Source organism: Mirounga angustirostris, unplaced genomic scaffold (assembly GCF_029215605.1).
Source record: "Mirounga angustirostris isolate CCGP_5_RB_7025 unplaced genomic scaffold, mMirAng1.0.hap1 SCAF_3, whole genome shotgun sequence".
Classification (NCBI taxonomy): domain Eukaryota; kingdom Metazoa; phylum Chordata; class Mammalia; order Carnivora; family Phocidae; genus Mirounga; species Mirounga angustirostris.
This window is the reverse complement of record NW_026991711.1, coordinates 54,760,612-54,781,449: the sequence shown is the minus strand read 5'-3', so window position 1 is coordinate 54,781,449 and position 20,838 is coordinate 54,760,612. Positions and strand designations below refer to the sequence as shown.

At 37.4% G+C, this 20,838-nt stretch overlaps 1 protein-coding gene across 1 annotated transcript in view; it reads left to right on the top strand.

The window, feature by feature from the left end:
* NUFIP1 (nuclear FMR1 interacting protein 1) overlaps positions 1-20,838 on the top strand; it is a 49,587-nt gene that overhangs the window by 14,782 nt on the left and 13,967 nt on the right. The window contains exons 6-7 of the mRNA XM_045869482.3: positions 4,971-5,063; positions 14,389-14,582. Of these exons, the coding sequence (XP_045725438.1) occupies positions 4,971-5,063; positions 14,389-14,582 (287 nt within the window). The remainder of the gene's footprint in view (positions 1-4,970; positions 5,064-14,388; positions 14,583-20,838) is intronic.

The following is a 20,838-nucleotide window of genomic DNA, read 5'->3' as shown; positions in this document are numbered from 1 at the left end:
ATTTATATATTTGAGAGAGAGAGAATGAGAGACAGAGAGCACATGAGAGGGGGGAGGTCAGAGGGAGAAGCAGACTCCCTGCTGAGCAGGGAGCCCAACGCAGGACTCGATCCAGGGACTCCAGGATCATGACCTGAGCCGAAGGCAGTCGCCCAGGTGCCCCGCAAACAAAATTGTTAAGGAAAGGGGGGATAACAGGCAGTTAGTAGTTTGCCTCAGTGCTTGGTGGCAGAGTTTAAAGCTCATTGTATTTCAAAACTCTTTTAAAAAGATTTTTTTTTTTTAAGATTTTATTTATTTATTTGACAGAGAGATAGAGCCAGAGAGCACAAGTGGAGAGAATGGCAGAGGGAGAGGAGAAGCAGGCTTCCCGAGGAGCAGGGAGCCCGATGCGGGGCTCAGTCCCAGGACCCTGGGATCATGACCTGAGCCAAAGGCAGACGCTCAACGACTGAGCCACCCAGGCGCCCCTGTATTTCAAAACTCTTTAAGTGGTATTTGGAAGCAGGTCTGTCTTGAAAAAGGAATAAACTTGAGCAAGTGTTTAATATGCTTATTGGTGATGATTTTTATGTAAGATAGGTGAGGACACAAGGGATAGGATAGAGTGTAGTTCAAGTTTCTAGAATGTAGACTGAAGGTATACTGTGATAGTGGACAGAAATGTCTCGGAAGAGGAATGGGCAAAACCTTTGAAGTGAATAAATGAAATTACAGTTTTGTGAAATTTAGAGATGGTTAGAGAGAATGAGGAAATTGTGTGAGGATGACTATTTGGGATGAAGTGTATTGGTCCCTGTGATATAGCCTTGTTAATACGGTGTTCTGAAATTATCGCTTGGCGCTTGCTGATTCATCTGAGGTTATTCCATATCTTGTTTCTGAAGTTCTTTTGCTGTAACATGCTCATACATTATTTCTATAAATGTACTTTGTTAATAAAAGTATGGGAAACGTTTCTCTTGGCACATTTGATACATTTCTCAAGAATACATTAACATTCTCTCCACTAGCAGTTTCTAAAAAACCTATTATAAAAATATATTTACTTTATAAATTTCTATCGTTCTGAATTTAAAAAAAAATGTTCTTTGAAGGCCTGAAAAGAACAAATTTAATGTTGATGTGGCAGAATAGTCCTTATGTCTTGAATTTTCTTTTGAGGGCCACATTCTTTCTGAGGAAGGCACTGTATTCTTTAATATGCAGGAAAGATAAGATCTTTATGTAATTGTTATGTTAGAAAACCTTGTAAAAGACTTTAATACAGCAAGAATTTTAGAGTTGGAAGAAAATGCTAAAGATTTACTTGGTATATTGTCCTTTAAGGAAGGCACATCTTTGCTCTTATTCCTTTATCTAGCCAAACCCAGAGATGCCCACTGTGTTTAATTAAAAACTTTAAGGCTTTCTAATAAGAACTTTCAACCCACCCCTCACCCCTCACTCCACCTCACCCTGCCAAAAGTGATTCTTTCTTTTTTTTTTTTTTAAGATTTGATTTATTTATTTGAGAGAGAGAATGAGAGACAGAGAGCATGAGAGGGAGGAAGGTCAGAGGGAGAAGCAGGCTCCCCGCGGAGCAGGGAGCCCGATGCAGGACTCGATCCCGGGACTCCAGGATCATGACCTGAGCCGAAGGCAGTCGCTTAACCAACTGAGACACCCAGGCACCCGAGAAGTGATTCTTTCTTAATTCCAGATCTGTGAGGTACAAATGCTGTATGATTGGGCATTATAGAAAATACTGGTAGAAGTTTGCTAGAAACATTGAAACATATTTTACATAGATTGTGAGTCCACTAGGTGGAGTAGTTTTGTGATCTATATTTCAATGGTTACTGTGGTGCTGAGGAAATCCTTCTAAACTGTATCTCCATTTCTTTCAGAATTCCGACAGAGGGGGTTGGCTTCTAAAAAATGCTATGTCTTTTTGAAGTTCAGAAAGACTTTGAAATAAAAATACAGTGGTATGGCTTGTGTTGAAGCAGTTGTGGGTCAGTGCCAATAAAGAGGAATTGTGTTTTTATAGCGAATAGGCTTAGGGGAAAAGTCAATAAGTGGGTGGTGATTTGAGAGGGAGAGTCGATAATGTAACCAAAATGATATGTGCAAGGGTCAGATTTGGCACAGTTTTGCCTATTTATTGATGGTAGTGCTTAAGGATTGTCACTGCAGACTTAAGGCTTAGGCAAGGGGAGGGCAAAGAGTAGGGAAGACATGAAAGGAGGAGAAGGAGAAGAGACATACAGTTTCAGGGCCAGTTCCTCGTGGAGTATTGGGGAAAGATGGAAGTATAGGGAAAAAAGTGATTTTAGCAGGTAAAAGCAGAGAAACCAACTGTGAAAATAGCACTTGTCACAGGCTTTATAAGTTCATAATACCCATTCTCTAACAGGAGACACTGGACTAAGTTTCATCTGTATGTAATTGTGTAACGTAAGACAGTTTGTGATTTTTTTCTCAGCAGTCTTTGGATTCATTTCACGTGTACTTTAGGAACTTTAACTGCGTTTCATTTTTTTGTTTATCAAAGCTCCAGACTTTCCCTTATTCTTGTATTTCAGTATCATGTTGCTGGAGGGGGCTTTCTGATTTTTTTTTTTTTTTTTTTTTTAATGTGTAACAAGGTTTTGTGTTTCTGGTTTCCTTTTTTTTTGGATCATTTTTTTTCTAGTACCTTTGTTTTTCCTAGTTTTTAGTCTCTAGGTTCTGTGTAAATAAGAATGGTATACATTTTGGAAGAGGGTTTTATTTTAAGCACTGAAAAATGGCATCTTCTAGCTTTGCAAGGGATATTGAAAGATCCCTTACCTTTCAGGAAGTGTTACTTTGATCTGCCAGAAAGAGAAAGTGAGCTGTTTGAAAAAACTTCCACCAAAGGAGATTGCACAACATCTTTGATATCTTATTTAAGGAATTCTTTCTCAGATCTCATGTAAAATCTACTTGCTATGACAAACATTGACATTTTTTACCTTTGGGACACACTTAGGTAGCATCTGCTCGCTTGTACATGGTACACTCTAGTACCACATCTTTATTGTTCAGTATATGGCTCAACATGTTAAGGGTCTGCAATACTCAGAAGAAAAATGTTGAAGAGACCCAGTAGTAAGAATATGTGCATTTCAGAGATGTGAAGGGTATTTGAGTAGCTGTGAGTTATATGCCTAGACAGCGCGGGGCCTGTGAAAGTCATCACTGATTTTCTCACCATTTCTGCTCCTGCATATTTCTGTCTTCAGATTGAGACCAGCTGGCTACCATCCTTTCTGTAAGAGCATTTACTGTCACTTCTCTTCCTCTTTTAGAGGCTGCAAATAGTTCCAGTTCCTTTCATCTTTCCTCAGAGGTTTTAGTTTTCAGCCTGTTAATCATCTTTGAGTCTCTTCTGAATCCCATCCAAGTTTTATTTTTCCTTAACATTCCTTTTCAGTTTAGAAGCACAAAACTGAACACAGTGCCCTGAGAGTTTCTGACCCCTTTCGAGTACTACCAGAGGAAGATTTCACACTTGTACATGGGCCAGACTCCATTTCACATAACCTTAGATGATGTTTGCTTTCCAGAAGTCCAGTCATATGGTGCTGACTGGCTGTCAGATTTTTATCTCTTATGACCTTGATCTTTCCCTCTTATGTTTATTTATAGCTTGTACATTCATCATCTTTTATTTATGGAGTTTACTTTTCTTGGCTGGATAGATCTTGGCTAGATTGCTTTGCACTGTCCTCATTGAAATTCATTGCCTCTTTTTCTAATTACTTCACCTCTTACTCAGTGTCATTTCCATGCTTATCTTCCAGTGTGGCCAACCCAAAGGCTTCATATTGTCTGTGCTATTCAAGTCATTGATGCAGATGTTAAAAAAAGAAAAAAAAAAGGGAGGGGGGAACAATGTCCTAGAAACAATGGCAGAACACAATTTGCTGGTGTTTCTTAAAATTTACTCTGATGACTAGCCGAGCTTAGTGGTAGAGGGCTGCCTATGTTTCCCCTCCGTTTGTACTTTCATACTCCTAGGATCTCTTCCCCTTACCGCCAGTTTGGTGCTCACATCTCCATACATCTGTGCCAAGGAACAAAGAAAGCTTTGTCAGAGCAGTTCACCTTGCACACTGTTGTCAGATTTAATCTTAATCACTGCCTTGTACGTATCTCTCCCTGTTCATAACTTTCAGTGGCTCCCAATTGTCACTGAATTAAATATAAAATTTCTAATCTGGTATTCAAAGCACATTATTTAATGGCCTTAGCCTCCCTTTCTGTCTGATTGCTTGTAACTATACAAAACGAACCACTTGCCATTCCCTGGATATCTTGCACACCTTCTGAGGCCTTGGTTTGTTTGCGTTGTTTGCTCTACTTAGAACCCTGAAGCTTTAACATCTAATTTCTGTTTATTAACACCATGTAAGATCACCTTCTTTCATCTTTCTTTTTGGATTTCTGGACTTCTCCAGCTAGATATGATCTTTTCTTCCCACCTCATCTTTATACTCTATAGTTATTTGTGTGCTTTTCTCATTCTTCTACTAGACTACCTTTTTTGAGAACTTTTTCTTCCTCATTTTGGTAACTTTGGGTGTACCTAGTATGTATTTGCATAAGTATTTGCATAGACTTACTTTTTTTAAATAGTATTTATGGGTATATGGCAAATAAATGAACTATATCGGTTTGAGCACATTTTATGATATTTGATTCAAATTCTAGTGTAAGCTCCTTACCTACTCATAGACTGGTGGCAAAGTTTGCAGACTGACAGCTGGTCTACATTTTGAGTAGTATTGGCACAGTCAACTTTTTTCCCCTTAAAAAAATTCTAGAAAGTATTAAAGTTTTAAAATGATTTATTGTATTAGTCATTAATTAAACAAAAGTTGCTAAATGCAGTAATTGCTTGATTGCATAATTAAATTTGTATTCTAAAAGCCCTTTTATAATTGACTTTTATTGTTTCCTAGAAACTACCCAACTCTGGCCAATATCGAAAGAAAGAAAAAGTTAAAACTTGAAAAGGAAAAGAGAGGAGCAGTTTTGACAACGACACAGTATGGGTAAGTTCCTTAAAATTGCTTGCATTCTTCATGCTTATTTCAAACAAGTATTCTTACAGATAATAAACAAGAACATGTACCAAACAAAATCTTAAAATTTCTGCACTCCTAATTCTAAAATCTTTGCTTGTATAATGTTTTTTACTTCAAAATTTCTTTAAATTATATTTTTAAATAAGTAGTACCCTATATTCATGTGGTTTTCAAAAAGATACAATAAATCTTTTGTCTTTGTCTCCTAACTAAACAGTTCTCCTCCCCAGAGACAACCCATTTTATCCTTCCAGAGATACTTCATTTGTATATAGCACATAAGATAATAGTCTTTTTTTTCCTTTTTGACACTATTCTATACTTTGCTCTTTTTAGCCAAATGATATACTTAGAGATAGTAATGCATAACTAGCCTTCTCATTCTTCAAGGATGTGTAGAACCCTAAGGGTGTCCCACAGGGTTGGTTGGTTTTTTTTTTTAACCAATTTCCTATTGACAGATACTTAAGTTCTTACCAGTCTTTTACTAATAAAAATTTGCCATTACTGCCCTGTACATACATTTTACACATATGCAAGTATTCCTGAGGTTGGATTTCGAGAAGTGGATTTGCTGAGTCAAAAGATAATATGTATATTTGTTTTGTTTTTTTAAAAATAAATTTAAATTTATTTTTTGATTTTTAAATTTATTTTATTTTTTTAATTTATTTATTTGACAGGGCACCTGGGTGGCTCAGTTGGTTAAGCGACTGCCTTCGGCTCAGGTCATGATCCTGGAGTCCCGGGATCGAGTCCCGCATCGAGCTTCCTGCTCAGCAGGGAGTCTGCTTCTCCTCTGACCCTCCTCCCTCTCATGCTCTCTATCTCTCATTCTCTCTCTCAAATAAATAAATAAAATCTTTAAAAAAAAAAAATTTATTTATTTGACAGAGAGAGACACAGCGAGAGAGGGAACACAAGCAGGGGGAGTGGGAGAGGGAGAAGCAGGCTTCCCGCAGAGCAGGGAGCCCGATGTGGGGCTCAACACTGAGCCGAAGGCAGATGCTTAACGACTGAGGCACCCAGGGGCCCCTGTTTTTTTGTTTTTTTTTTTTTAAATATTTATTTATTTATTAGAGAGGGAGAGAGAGCATGGCAGGGAGGGGCAAAGGGAGGGGGAGAGGAAGAGAATCCCAAGCAGACTCCCCACTGAGCGTGGAGTCTGACTTGAGGCTCGGTCCCACGACCCTGAGACCATGACCTGAGCTGCAGTCAAGAGTTGGAAGCTTAACTGACTGAGCCATCTGGGCACCCCATATATATTTGTATTTGTAATATTAATGGCTAATTGCCAAATATCTATCATAGTTAACTCTCCCACCAGCAGTGTGTAAGACACCCTATTTTCCCCAATCCCTCACCTTCATAGAATTTTTTTCAGAATTTTTTCCATTTTTTTCCTGAAGTTTATTTTTAATATAAATGAAAGATACAAATCTCAAATGTACAATTCAAATTTATACACATATACACACCTACACACCCATGTAACCTCCACACAGATTAATAACATTCAAAACATCTTCACCTTATAAATTTTTCTTAAGCTCTCCCTAGTTCATTGCCTCCCCACAAAGATGACCTCTTTTCTGATTTCTGTAATCATAGATTTATCTTTCGTGCTTTTGGAACCATATATAAATAGAATCATATGATGTGTATTCTTTGGTGTGTGATTTCTATGGTTTGGAATTGTTTTGTGGTATTCACCCATATTGTGTGTAGCTCTAAACTGTTCATTCTTATTGTTGTGTAGAACTCATTTGTGAGGATATCCATTCTATTGTTGGACATTTGGGTTGTTTCCAGTTTGGGTTATTATGAATAAAGCTGCAATGGACAATTTTTTACATGTCTTTTGGGGACATAAGTACTCGTTTTCACTGGTCATATATATATGCTGAATCATTGGCCTCTATATATTTAGTTCTAATAGATAAAGCCAAACGATTTTCCGTAAAAGTTGTACCAGTTTATGCTCCTACTGATTGTGCATCTAATTGCTCTGTCTTTGGTTCATGCTTGGTTACACCTTTTCCTTATGTCCTCCCATTTCCCTCTTGACTAATGATGTTGGACACCTTTTTATTTTTTATTTTTTAATTTTTTAAAAGATTTTATTTATTTATTTATTTGAGAGAGAGAATGAGATAGAGAGAGCATGAGGGGGGGAGGGTCAGAGGGAGAAGCAGACTCCCCGCCCAGCAGGGAGCCCGACGATCCCTGGACTCCAGGATCATGACCTGAGCTGAAGGCACTCGCTCAACCAACTGAGCCACCCAGGCGCCCAGTTGGACACCTTTTTATATGCTTATCAGCCATTTTGATATTTCCTTGTGAAGTGCCAGTTCAAGTTTTTGACCAGTTTTTAATTGGGTTGCTTTTCTTGATTTGTAGGAGTGATTTACTTAGACACAAATCCTTTCTTGAGTAGATAGATATATTGCAAATATACCCTCACAGTTTGTGACTTGCCTCTTTACTCTTAATGGGTGTCCTTCCCCCCCCCATATAGTAGTAAGTATTAATTGTTCCGACATCTGGGGTCATGTGGGGTTCAGTTAGACATATCTGCTGATCTTGACAAGGCTCAGTCATAGCTGGGGGTTGGTTAGCTGATGGCTAATCTAGCCTGGCTGAAGGCTGAGATACTTACAGTTACCATTTCTGGTACACTTCATTCTTTAGTGTTGATCCACCATCTGATAGCATTTTCCTTTTGCCTAAAAGGAAAGTTTTTCTTTGGCATTTCTTGTAGTGAGGATCTGCTGGAGGTCTAAAAAGACCGTCTTTTTTCTTTTTGAAAGATATTTTTGCTGGTTATGCAATTCTACACTAACAGGTTGTTTTGTTTAGTTTTAGTTTAGTTTTTTTTTTTTTTAATTTAAGGATTTTGCTCCATTGTGTTTTCACTTGCATTGTTTCCAGAGAAATCTGCTGTTATCATTATTTTGTTCCTATATATAAAATGCTTTTTTTCACTAGCTCCTTTTAATATTTCTTTATTGCTGGCTTAAACAATTTTATAATGTGCCTTTGTATTATTTTCTTCATCTTTCTTGTGCTTGGGATTTGTTGAAATTCTTGGTTTATGGGTTTATAGTTTTTATCAATTTTGGAAAAACTTTGACCATTATTTCTTAAAATATTTTTTTCTTTCTCTGTCCTTCAGAGACTCCATTTAAATGCATATTAGGCTGCTTGAAGTTGTTCCTTAGCTTCCTGATGCTCTTTTCACTTTTTAAAATTATTTTTTCTCTTTGTCTCATTTTGGATAGTTTCTGTTGCTATGCCTTTATGTTCATTAATCTTTTCTTAGGCAGTATCTAATCTTCCATTAATGTCTTGGTGTATATTTTGCATCTTTTACCACAAACATTGTGGTTTTCATCTTAAGTTTGACTTGGATCTTTTAAAAATATCTTCCATGTCTCTATTTTAAATCTTTTGAACATTTTGGAGTATAGTTATAATAGCTTTTAATGTCTTTTTTTGCTAATTCTAATACTTGTGTCAGTTCTAGATTCATTTTGATTGATTTTTCTCTTCACCATGGGTCATATTTTCCTGCCTTTTTTGCATGCCTGGTAATTTTTTATTGGGTAGTAGACATTAGGAACTTTATCTTGTTGGGTATTTTCATATTTCAATAAATATTCTTGAACTTTTTCCTAGGAACACAGCTAAATTACTTAAAAACAGTGGTATCTTGGTTTCTCTAGGATCTTAACTCTGTTTTCTCAATTCAGGGAGTCTGCCAGATGCAAGGTTCTCTTGCTGCACTGCGATCTGAAACCTTCTAAGGCAGTAGGATAGGGTAGTCATAGGGCTCACTGCTCATTTATTTCTTATTTTCCCCACATTCACTGCTCTTGTTACCTGATGTCCAGTGTCTTAAAAACTGTTGTTTCTGTGTTTTGCCTAGATTTTTGGTTGTTTGAGGTGGGAGAATAAATCTAGTCCCTGTTACTTTATTTTGGCCTTAAACAGAGGTCCCTAATGGTGTCTTTTGATAATAAAAGTTCTTAATTTTCATGAAGTCCAATTCATAACCAGTGCTGTTTATGGTCTGCTTAAGAAATCTTTGCTTACAGCAAGGTCATGAAGCTATTCTTCTGTGTTTTCTTTTAGATTTATTTCTTTACTATTCACATTTGTGTCTTGAATTAATTTTTATATACAACATAGGGATTAAGGTTCTTCTCCCCTCCCCATATGAACTGTGGTTAATCCAGCACCAATTTTGCTATACCATGCAAACAAAAGTAACCTGATACATGGTATTAATATCAGACAAAGTAGATGTTAAAGAAAGAAGTGTTACTGGAGTTACATATGAATATTTTATTTAAGGTTTTATTTATTTCACAGAGAGAGGGGCAGCGAGAGAGGGAACACAAGCAGGGGGAGTGGGAGAGGGAGAAGCAGGCTTCCCGTTGAGCAGGAAGCCTGACACGGGGCTCTATTCCAGGACGCTGGGATCATGACTTGAGCTGAAGGCAGATGCTTAATGACTGAGCCACCCAGGCGCCCCCATATGGATATTTTGTAATATTAAAAGGAACAGGAAGCAACAGGAAGACAGAATAAGCTGTAAATCTATGTGCAGCTGATAACATAACTTTAAAATACATAAAGCAAAAATTATTGACTGCCTCAAAGGAGAACTAGATAAATTCACAGAGTTGAAGATTTTTAACACACCTTTCCCTGTATTTATTAGAAAGTGATCTATAGGATTTTAGAAGATTTGAATACAACCAGTCTAATCTAGAATATTTATATTCCCAACAACTTTTTGTTTACACAAAGAATATACATTGTATCAAGCAGATCACAAAACAAATATCAATAAATTCCAAAGGATTGAAACAATACAAAACAATTTTGTTTTGACCAATATAAAAATAAGCTAAAAATCAATAACAAAAAGATAGCTAAAAAAACTCCAATGCTTAGAAATTAGACATTTATTTACTTATTTTATTTTAAGCAGTACATTTAAAATGTAACTTATTAAAACTGACTCCAAAAATCAGAATAGTTTTATATTTGTTAGCAAAACTAAATCCGTAATTAAAAACTTTTTTACAAAAAATTCTGTACATTTATAAAGAACAAATGTCAGTCTTACAAAAAGTTTTCCAGCAAGTAGAAAATAAGGGAACACTTTCCAACTCATTTTAAATTTAAAAAATTTTTTCTTTTGAGAGAGAAAGAGCGGGGGCGGGGGAGGGATGGGACAGAGGGAGAGGGAGAATCTCAAGCAGGCTCCACACCCAATGCAGAGCCCGACCTGGGGCTCGATCTCACAACCCCAAGATCATGACCTGAGCTGAAATCAAGATTTGGAAGCTTAACCAACTGAGCCACCCAGGCGCCCCTCCAACACATTTTAAGAGTCCAGTATAGTCTAGATAACAAAACCTGACATTACAATAAGGGAAAATCAGAAGCAAATATCTGTTGAGCAGAGACACAAAAGTCCTAAACAAAATGTTAGCAAATCAGTCTGGAAGTAGGAAAAAAGTATATATACATCATTACCAAGTGGGATTTATTCCAGGAGCAAGGTTAGTTTGGTATTTGAAAATCAAAAGTTATTCATCACGTGAACAAAATAGAGTAAAATGATATGGTTATCTTAATAAATAACAAAAAATTTTTGATGAAATTCAATATACAGTTGTGAAAAAAACTTTTGACAAACTAGGAATAAAAGATAATTCCCTTAATCTAATAAAAGATATCTACAAACAACCTATAGCCAGATTATACTTAGTAGTGAAATACTGATTGTTTTCCCCCCTGAGATTGAGAATAAGACAGAGATGGCCACTATTACCACTTTTATTCAACATTATAATGGAGGTCTTGGACAGTATAATAAAGCCAAAAAAAAAAAAAGTTGGACATATAAAATCTGAAAAGGAAGAAGTAACGGTCAGTTGTTAAAAGTTGACATGATTGTGTGTATAAAAACATATCCAAACAAATCTATAATGAGAGTTAATAAAGTGAACTTAGTGAGGGTGCTGAATACATATAAAATCAATATTTTAAAAAATTAGTTGTATTTTTACATGCTAACAGTAATTAGGAAATGAAAATTCAGGAGATACTATTTTTGATAGCATCAAAACATCAAATACCTAGGATACATCTAATGAAAGACTTGTAAGACCTCTATACTAAAAATTGTGAAATGTTGCTCAAAAATAAAGGCCTAAATAAGTGGAGCTTATTGTTCATGGCTAGAAGACGCTATATGATTTTCTCTCCAAATTTATCCCTATCAAAATGCCAGTAAGTTTTGTTTTGTAGGGTGGTGGAAGCAGTTAGTATTGATAAGCTTTAAAATTTATATGAGAATCCAAAGGATCTAGACAGCTAAGAAAGAGATGAAGGTAGTGTAGCATTGCCCAAGGATAGGTAAACAGAACAGAATACAGTCCACAAAAGATCCTCTGGTAAACAGTCACCTGACTTATGGCTGGTGGCAATATGGTGCAGTGGGGAAAGGAAAGCATTTTCAACCCTTTCCTTTTATATCTTCGTATCCATATATTTAAAAGTATTTCTTAAAGAATATATAATTTGGTCTTATTTTTTATTATCTAGGCCAACAATCTTTATCTTTTAATTACATTTAAAGTAATTACTAATATAGTTGGGTTTCAGTCTACCATTGTCCTATTTGCTTTTTTTTAATATGTCCTTTTTGTTATTTTGTTGTTTGTTCCTTGCCTTTTGTTTGTTTGTTTTTTGTTGTTGTTGTTGTAGCCTCCATGCCCAGCCCCAAGAAGGGGCTTGAACTCACGACCCTGAGATCAAGACCTGAGTGGAGATCAAGAGTTGGACACTTAACTGACTGAGCCACTCAGGCGCCCCCTCTTCCTTCTTTTGGATTAATTGAATAATTTTTTAATATTCTATTTCTCCTCTGTTAGCTTTTTAGTTATAATTATTCCTTAATCTCTCTACTCCATGTGTAGCTACATCTTTACTTACATTATACCTTGTGTAAGTATTTTTCAATGTTGATTAAATAAGCTTTTTCTTTTAAATGATTGTCAACAGTGTAAAGGAACTACTTCCTCAAAGGTAGGGTAGTATAAATACCAGATATATCACTTTCAATGAAGTCTTATTGATCTGATCAGGTAAATGTCATTCTAGGGGCATCTGGCTGGCTTAGTTGGTAGAGCATGAGACTTGATCTTGGGTTTGTGAGTATCTAGCCCCATGTTGAGTGTAGAGATTACCTAGAAAAAATAAAATCTTAGGGCACCTGTGTGGCTCAGTCGGTTAAGCATCAGCCTTTGGCTCAGGTCATGGTCCCAGGGTTCTGGGGTTGAGTCCCACATCAGACTTCCTGCTTAGCAGGGAGTCTACTTCTTCCTCTCCCTCTTCACCTCTCCCCGATTTGTTCCGTCTCTCTCTAATAAAAAAATTAAATCTTTAAAAGAAATAAAATCTCAAAAAAGAAAAAGTCATTCTGACCCATCACTAATGTGAATACCTTAAGATGATCATTTAAAAGCCATCTGTGTGGGCGCCTGGGTGGCTCAGTTGGTTAAGCGACTGCCTTCGGCTCAGGTCATGATCCTGGAGTCCCTGGATTGAGTCCCGCATCGGGCTCCCTGCTCGGCAGGGAGTCTGCTTCTCCCTCTCCCATTTCCCCCCTGCTTGTGTTCCCTCTCTCACTGTGTCTTTCTCTGTCAAATAAATAAATAAAATCTTTAAAATAAAAAAAAATAAATAAATAAAAGCCATCTGTGGTCAGGTGCTATAGGAGCAGGATATAGGGAAGGCATCTGTGAATGGGAGCCTAAGGAACATGGCATCTCTTCATTATCCTCATGGGGCTGATGGGCCAGAGGCAGAAACTACCTGTTTTGCCTGTGATGACACTGTCGAGGCCTGACTTCTGTGGTTGCACATTGGAAATTGATCCATGGTTTTCTGCAAAATTTGGAGTATATATATGATTTTTTGGAACGAGACTCTGTAAGGATCATGGCGACCCTAAGAGGATTAAGAACCTTTGGATTGCAGAAATATTAACCGAATATGTTGGTTTAGAAAATTATTTAGAAATTGTTATGGGGCGCCTGGGTGGCTCAAATGGTTGAGCGTCTGCCTTCGGCTCAGGTCATGATCCCAGGGTCCTGGGATTGAGTCCCGCATTGGGCTCCCTGCTCGGTGCAGAGCCTGCTTCTCCCTCTCCCTCTGCCATTCCCTCTGCTTGTGCTCTTCTGTCTCTCTGTCAAATAAATAAATAAAATCTTTAAAAAAAAAAAAGATTGTTATGATAATAACTACCATTTATTAAGGGCTCAATGTGGCACTTTATATTAACTCTATGTCTCTATGATTCCCTTTCTACAAATGAGGGAGTAAACAGACGCAGGGATATCAGTATTGTCCAAGAGGCACAGCTAGTAAGTGCAAAATTGGGATTTGAACCCAGATTCCTAATTTCTGTATTCCTAACTGTATCCTCCATTATTAATGAAAAAAAAAAAAAAGAATTCTGCCAATAAATGACAAGTTAGGAAAAACATGTATTTTTGTGAAAACTCAGCCCTACCAAAGGATGCCTTGTATTGTTGTCTATTGAGAATGTATAATGAACCTTTTTTTGAAAATTTGTTCCTACACAGTTTACCTTAGAATATACTCATACCAGCATTTGTTTTCCTTCTAAGAGGAGTAATTATAGTTGTTAAGAGGGTACTTGATTTGAGGTAGCTGTGAAATTGTGCTCAGTTTATGATCTTTAAGTTTATCTTATAAAGTGAAGAGAATAGTACCTGTCTAATCTACTTTCAAAGAGTTAGCGTGAAGATCAAACAAGGCAGTATATTTGTAAATGCATCAGAAACTTGAAGGCTCCTGGAGAATGAAGAGACAACAGTTAACACACTTTAAAATCTAAGAAACACTTATTTTATGTACAATCAGAATGAAAGAATTCTGGTTAAATTGACCTGCTGTTGATCATACAACATAGACCATTTTCAGAGGGGTTAAAATATGGGAGGAAATAGGCATCTCAGAATTGATAAGGTATAGTATATTGTGGTATATTATTCTTTTAAATATCTACCATAAAGTTGTCTGTCTTTGGAAGCCATTGAGTTTATTTATTTTGATTTCTTTAATATACTAGGCTACAAATAATTGATAGGGCAGCTAAGTTTCTTTTGCATTCAGTACTCTCCTTTCGATTTTTCTTGAGAGGTCAGTGCCTTTTATATATAGAATTGCATTTTTCTCACTCCAGCAAGATGAAGGGGATGTCCAGACATTCACAGATGGCAAAGATCAGAAGTCCTGGCAGGCATCACAAGTGGAAAAATGACCGTGTTGGACAGAAAGCAGCCATTGGATCTGGCAATTGCTTGCGTGATTCGAAGCCTGAAGATCCACCTGAGGCAAATGCAGACCCTCTGGGTGTTTTGGTAAACACTGATTCTGGTAAGTTAAAAGGAAAGTAGCATGTTTATAAGTGTATAGATCGTGATGCTGAAGTTGATTCTTCACAGCATTGTTTGTGGAGAATTTAATGGCAAATACGTTAAAAAGAAAAAAAAAAGAACAATGCTTTTTTTTTTTTTTTTTCTTTTAAAGATTTTATTTATTTATTTGAGAGAGAGAATGAGACAGAGAGCATGAGAGAGGGGAGGGTCAGAGGGAGAAGCAGACTCCCCGCCGAGCAGGGAGCCCGATGCGGGACTTGATCCAGGGACTCCAGGATCATGACCTGAGCCGAAGGTAGTCGCTTAACCAACTGAGCCACGCAGGCGCCCAATGCTTTTGTTTTTATTCCTAGGAGGAGTGTCTTGTCAAAACCCTCATTTCAGGACATCTTTTCTGAATCTTGGGGAGTAGTGGGTGCATGAGGCAGGCAGGATGTGGAAGAAAGATGATATTGGGTAATTTTCATAGTATGGTGTAATCTTGGAAATGTTCTTAAGATTGTTCTGTACGGGGGCCCCTGGGTGACTCAGTTGGTTAAACCTCTGACTCTTGATTTTCGGCTCAGGTCATGATCTCAGGGTCATGAGATGGAGCCTCATGTCGGGGTCTGCATTCAGAGGGGAGTCTGCTTGGGATTCTCTCTCTCTCTCCCTCTGCTGCTCCCCCTCCCCCCACGCTCTCACTCTCTCTCTAAAATAAATCTTAAAAAAAAAAAAAGATTGTTTTGCATGTATTGATGCTGTAGATTCAAATTTGCTCAATTATGTTAATTTTTCCCCACCTATGAGGTGGGTAATTTCAGTGAAAGCCAGTATTATTTATGCTGCTGAGCATTAATATGATCTCTTTGGGTAAATAATAATATTTCATTGTATTTGATACTATTCTTCCTCAGCACATAGAATATATTTATATTAGCTTTGAATTCCCTGACTCTTGCTTATTAATAAGTTGAAAAATTAAAGGACCAGAATGCTGCTAACCACACAGAGATATTATCCAGCCTCTGAGACTCCATTTTCCCTTCTGAAAAATGAAAATGTGGATGTAAATATTTCTACCATCTTTCCTTCAAATAACATCATGAGGCTTTATCTTACTGTATGTATTTTCTCTTCTGCAGAGGAGTAGTATTAGTGGTGAACTGATGCTGGTAGGCTCTGTTTAGCTTGGAAGACAATGACTTCTATGATAAGCACATGGCAAATAATTAAACTTATGGGTGGCAAGAAATGGGATAACTAATTCAATGACTGAATTAGGAGGGAAAGGATCTTGGCATAGGGAGTGTTAGGCTAAGAATAATAAGATATAATTTAGTTAGAATAATAGTAATTATTTTAACACCAGCTAACACTTAATTGAGTAAGGTTCTTAAGGTGCTCTATATGCTTTATACGTGTTAACTCTTTTCCTTCTACAATGCAAATGTACTGTTGCTACTTGCATTTTAGAACTGGGAAACACAGGGTAAGTAATTTACCTTAGCCCGGCTGTTAGTTGGCAGCAGTGCCAGAGTTTGAATTTAAGAATCGAATTCCACTAGACACTGCTGCTTTTTTTTTTTTTTAAAGATGTTATTTATGTATTTGACAGAGAGAGACACAGCGAGAGAGGGAACACAAGCAGGGGGACTGGGAGACGGAGAAGCAGGCTTCCAGCAGAGCAGGGATCCCGATGTGGGGCTCGATCCCAGGACCCTGGGATCATGACCTGAACCGAAGGCAGCCGCTTAACGACTGAGTCACCCAGGCGCCCCTAGATTAACTGCTTCTTCTAAATGCGAAGTCTGAATTTATCTAAAAAAAAATATTGTATGAGCCTAGGATAGTTGAGATGTGGAAGAGAGTTTAGAAAAGGCATCTTTTTATCCTTGCTGATAGCAAGGAAAAGGCAGATGACATTTGGGGACAGCACTGAGTTTACTCTTGGGCACTGATTTTTTTCCTTCAAAAGATGTTAGAGCCCACACACTTCTTCAGATTTAAAATGACCTTGATAAAAACCGTCTGTATCCAAATATAAACTTTCATGTCATTAAAATACTTGAAACACAAATACAAACACTACTGTTATAATTAGTAAGTTACTAATCTGAAAATTATGTAATTCTTCACTTCATGCCATTCTCTAAATGAGCATTCAAGGGACTCTGTAATGTTGAATAGTCTTCATTCTGTTAGCTTGAGAGGTCAGTGCCTTTGGTAGATGGGTAATTCTGTTCTCTTTCTCTCTTTCTTCTTCTTTTTTTTTTTTGTTAAAGTAATCTCTACACTCAACATGGGGCTTGAACTCATGAACCTGAGATTGAGAGTTGCATGCTCTATGGGCTGAGCCAGCCAGGCCCCCCTCTGTTTTCTCATTTTTATTTTTATTTTTTTAAGATTTTATTTAGAGAGAGAAGGGGGTGGGGAGAGAGGGAGAGCACAGAGGGAGAGGGAGATGCAGGCTCCCTGCTGAGCAGGGAGTCTGTTGCGGGATTTGATCCCAGGACCCCGAGATCATGCCCTGAGCTGAAGGCAGATGATTAACTGAGTGAACCACCCAGGCGCCGCTGTTTTCTCTTACTTACTTACTTACTTAATTTATTTATTTATTTTTAAGATTTTATTTATTTATTTGACAGAGAGAGACACAACGAGAGAGGGAACACAAGTAGGGGGAGTGGGAGAGGGAGAAGCAGGCTCTCCCCTGAGCGGGGAGCCTGATGCGGGACTCGATCCCAGGACCCTGAGATCATGACCTGAGCTGAAGGCAGACACTTAAGGACTGAGCCACCCAAGCGCCCCTGTTTTCTCATTTTTAAAGAAGTATTTCAGTATGTGATAATCTGGTGAAATACCAATAAAAAGATGATTATTTTGCTCTATTTAAGCCTGTATCTAGTTCTTCAGGAGATGCTTTAGATGTGAGAAACAGTATCTTTCATCCTCATGGTAGAAACCGTTTAGTCAGATTCCTAGGTGCAATTGTATGAGAGACCTCAAGTAATTTTGTTTTGGTATAAATGTGGAAACCTTTACCTATACGGAGGGTCAAAGATAGGAATGTACCTATATTGAGGGTCAAAGATGATTATGTAAGTCTTGAATATAAAAATCTTACAAGTAAGTTATAAATTCATAATACCATTCTTTAAGGAAGTCAACCAGTGATCAAGTTAGGGTAACTAAATTTTGTAGGAAGGATTTCATTTAAATTTATGTTATCCTTTACCTGGGATTTCTTTTGGACGTTTACATTTTCCAAATCAATGTTTAGACCATTGGTTCTTCAACTTTTCACTCCAGGTATAGCTACAAAAAACTATGTGGACCATTTTTTCACATGCTCATTTCACATTTCTCAGCATGTCTACTCTCTAATCTGTCCGTCTTACACTTGTTTGGAGGCAGCTTCCTTCTACCTGGGCCAGAGTGAGCCAACCTTAAGATCAGTTGTTGTGCTCATTATTCAGCTTGTCATTGGTGGGGTAGCACTGCAGTGATGTGGCCCTGTTTGTGTTCTCAGGTGGCAGTTAATACTTTTCATCACTAATTTCACTTTTAAAATGAAAATCTCCCGATGCCTTACATTTTCTTCCCCCTTTTTTTTTTTTCTTTTTGGCTTGGAGCCTTATCTAGATAACAGCATTCATATTTTAAACAAGACAGCAGTTCTTGAGCATCTTTACAGACTTCAGATCATGCTTAGAAAATCAGTATTTTTTGTGATAGTTGGTACTGTGTGAACTCTCAGTAATTGTATAGGTGCTTTAAACTGGGGATTAGTATTGTTTCAAAGGGAAAGCCGGTCATTTGGAGTCTCCCAATTTATCAGTTTTGAATATGGCCTGTTTTCACTAGATGCCTTTAATGGCGCCATGTTTTTTTTTTAGTTCCTTGTATGTTCTGCTACCTAGTGTCCTCAAGATGTTGTTGTTGTTTGGGGCACCTGGGTGGCTCAGTCGTTAGGCGTCTGCCTTCGGCTCAGGTCATGATCCCGGGGTCCTGGGGTCGAGCCCCGCATAGGGCTCCCTGCTCTGCGGGAAGCCTGCTTCTCCTCCTCCCACTCCCCCTGCTTGTGTTCCCTCTCGCTGTTTCTCTCTGTCAAATAAATAAATAAAATCTTAAAAAAAAAAAAAAATGTTGTTGTTTTAAATCTTTTTTTGGTATTTCAGTAGTTAGCACCATATTTATTTCGTGGCTGTTGTTTAAGTGTATCTACAACATGTTTTATGACTTTCCTGACCTGTGGTTTTAATAAGTGTCGCCTGAGCTAGAAAGAGGAGCTGGTCGGTAATGTGCATCAGGCATCACTGACTGAAGTGCCTCAGCATCCACAAAATGAAGAATATCCAATTTGTTAGTCATTCGTTATAGTATAAATACAGCTGTTGTCATAGAACACTGGGGGAACATCCTGTATGCACTGACATTGAGCTAGGTGGGCTTCTGGTGTTTAAAAGGTAGATGTTAAAATAAGAATATAAACTAGCACATCAGCTGTCATGAATGCTTGTTGTTAATGTTTGTTTTTGAGACTTGGATACCATAAAGCAAGGTTTCCATTTTTTAGAGTGACTTTTTCAACATACTGCATTTTCTTTAGGGTACTTAATCTATCTGTAGATCTTTTTGGGGCTAGAGCATGTAATTGTGTTTCACTTCATAAAGGCAATAAGAAATAGGGGGATGAAGAGGGAGAGACAAGTAAAGAAATAAGTTGTAGAAAGAATCCAGATGGGAAGCTTTTACAACTAGTGTTTATACTTATGCAAGACTTACAAAGGGCAGGTTTTTTTTCTTTTTTCATTTCAGTAGGGATTTACTTGAGGTCCTATATTCTCTTTGTCCATCATTGTAATTCAGAGAAGTTTCTCCCTGACTTCAAGAAATTCATAGTCCAATGATAAATTGTAGATTTATATATATTTACATATATATATATATATTCAGAGGGCACATGGTGTGTATGTATGAGAGAGAGAGAGAGGTGAGATTTACTCTAAGAGAAGTATTGCTAGGGTTTTAACAGTAAGAGAAATTATTTGAGCTGGTATTTTATAATCATTTTAAAGTTTGATTTTATCATCTTCATTGCTCCTATCTTTATACTGGCATTTTTAGTTGAGAGAGGTGTTTTGGCTGTTTTTGTTAAAAAGTGAGTGAATTTTCTTCAGTATTATTTTGTCAGCCAGTACAGTGCCGTCAACATAATCTTTCCAACTGCTGAAAATGCCTATATTCGAACTGCTAGTAGATCCAAGGGACTTTGGGAACAGGCTCCCCCCACCCCACCCGTTTTTCAGATGAAAAGTCACTATAGAGGGTGTTTTAACAGGGCCAAAAGGACGATACCTCTTTTCAAAGTATTATTACATGTCATAGATTCCTGAAACATAACTGAGGGAGAACGACCTAGGGGAGCAATTGTTCATTTGTGTGAACTCCTAACTCTTACCCATGGGGAGACATTCAAGTATAGTGAACTTTGTGACATTTCTGGTAATGAGTACACCAAGCATCCAGATTGTGGTTTTACCATTCTCCAATTGAAGAGACCAGGGCCTTTTGGAGAAATGATTGATTGTAGAGCTGGGACAGAGAAAATACAAAGTGAACCTAGAGCATCTTAATAGTGCCAGAAGGTTAGAAAGTGCTCAGAAAACAATCAGGATTGTGGGCGTGTCAGAAGGATATAGGGACCAACTGGAAAATGCCCCGAATAGCCAAAGTTGGAACAATTCGAGCCACAAAATAAATAATAATAGATTATAACCCAAAGAATAAAATAAATATTCACAAGTCCATACTGATACAAATAGGAAATGGGGAAGGAGGGACAAATCTTTCGGAAAAACTCTAATTAATAAATGTAGAAGACATGAAGGAAATAAAAAGTCACCATTAAAATACCACAGTAATAATTGTTTCAGGCAAGACCCACTGATGAATGGTAAAATTAGTGACAAAACTTTAAAACAGGCTATTATGTAGTTTCAGAATATCTCCCCCTAAATATTAGTTACTGTGGTAGTTTTAACATGTCTAAATTTCTTTTATATTCCTTACTCTTAAGAGGGGGGAGCTTAATTCCCTTCCCCTTGAATGTGGGCTAGACTTAATGAATCATTAAAAAAAAAAAAGAACAATGGAAGAGAAAAATCATAACTTTATGGCAAAGAAACCAGGCCGACTACCAAGAGCTTAAGGTTAACATCACTAGTAGTAAGTCATGTTGATGTCATGGACTCCTGGTATGATGCGTGAGA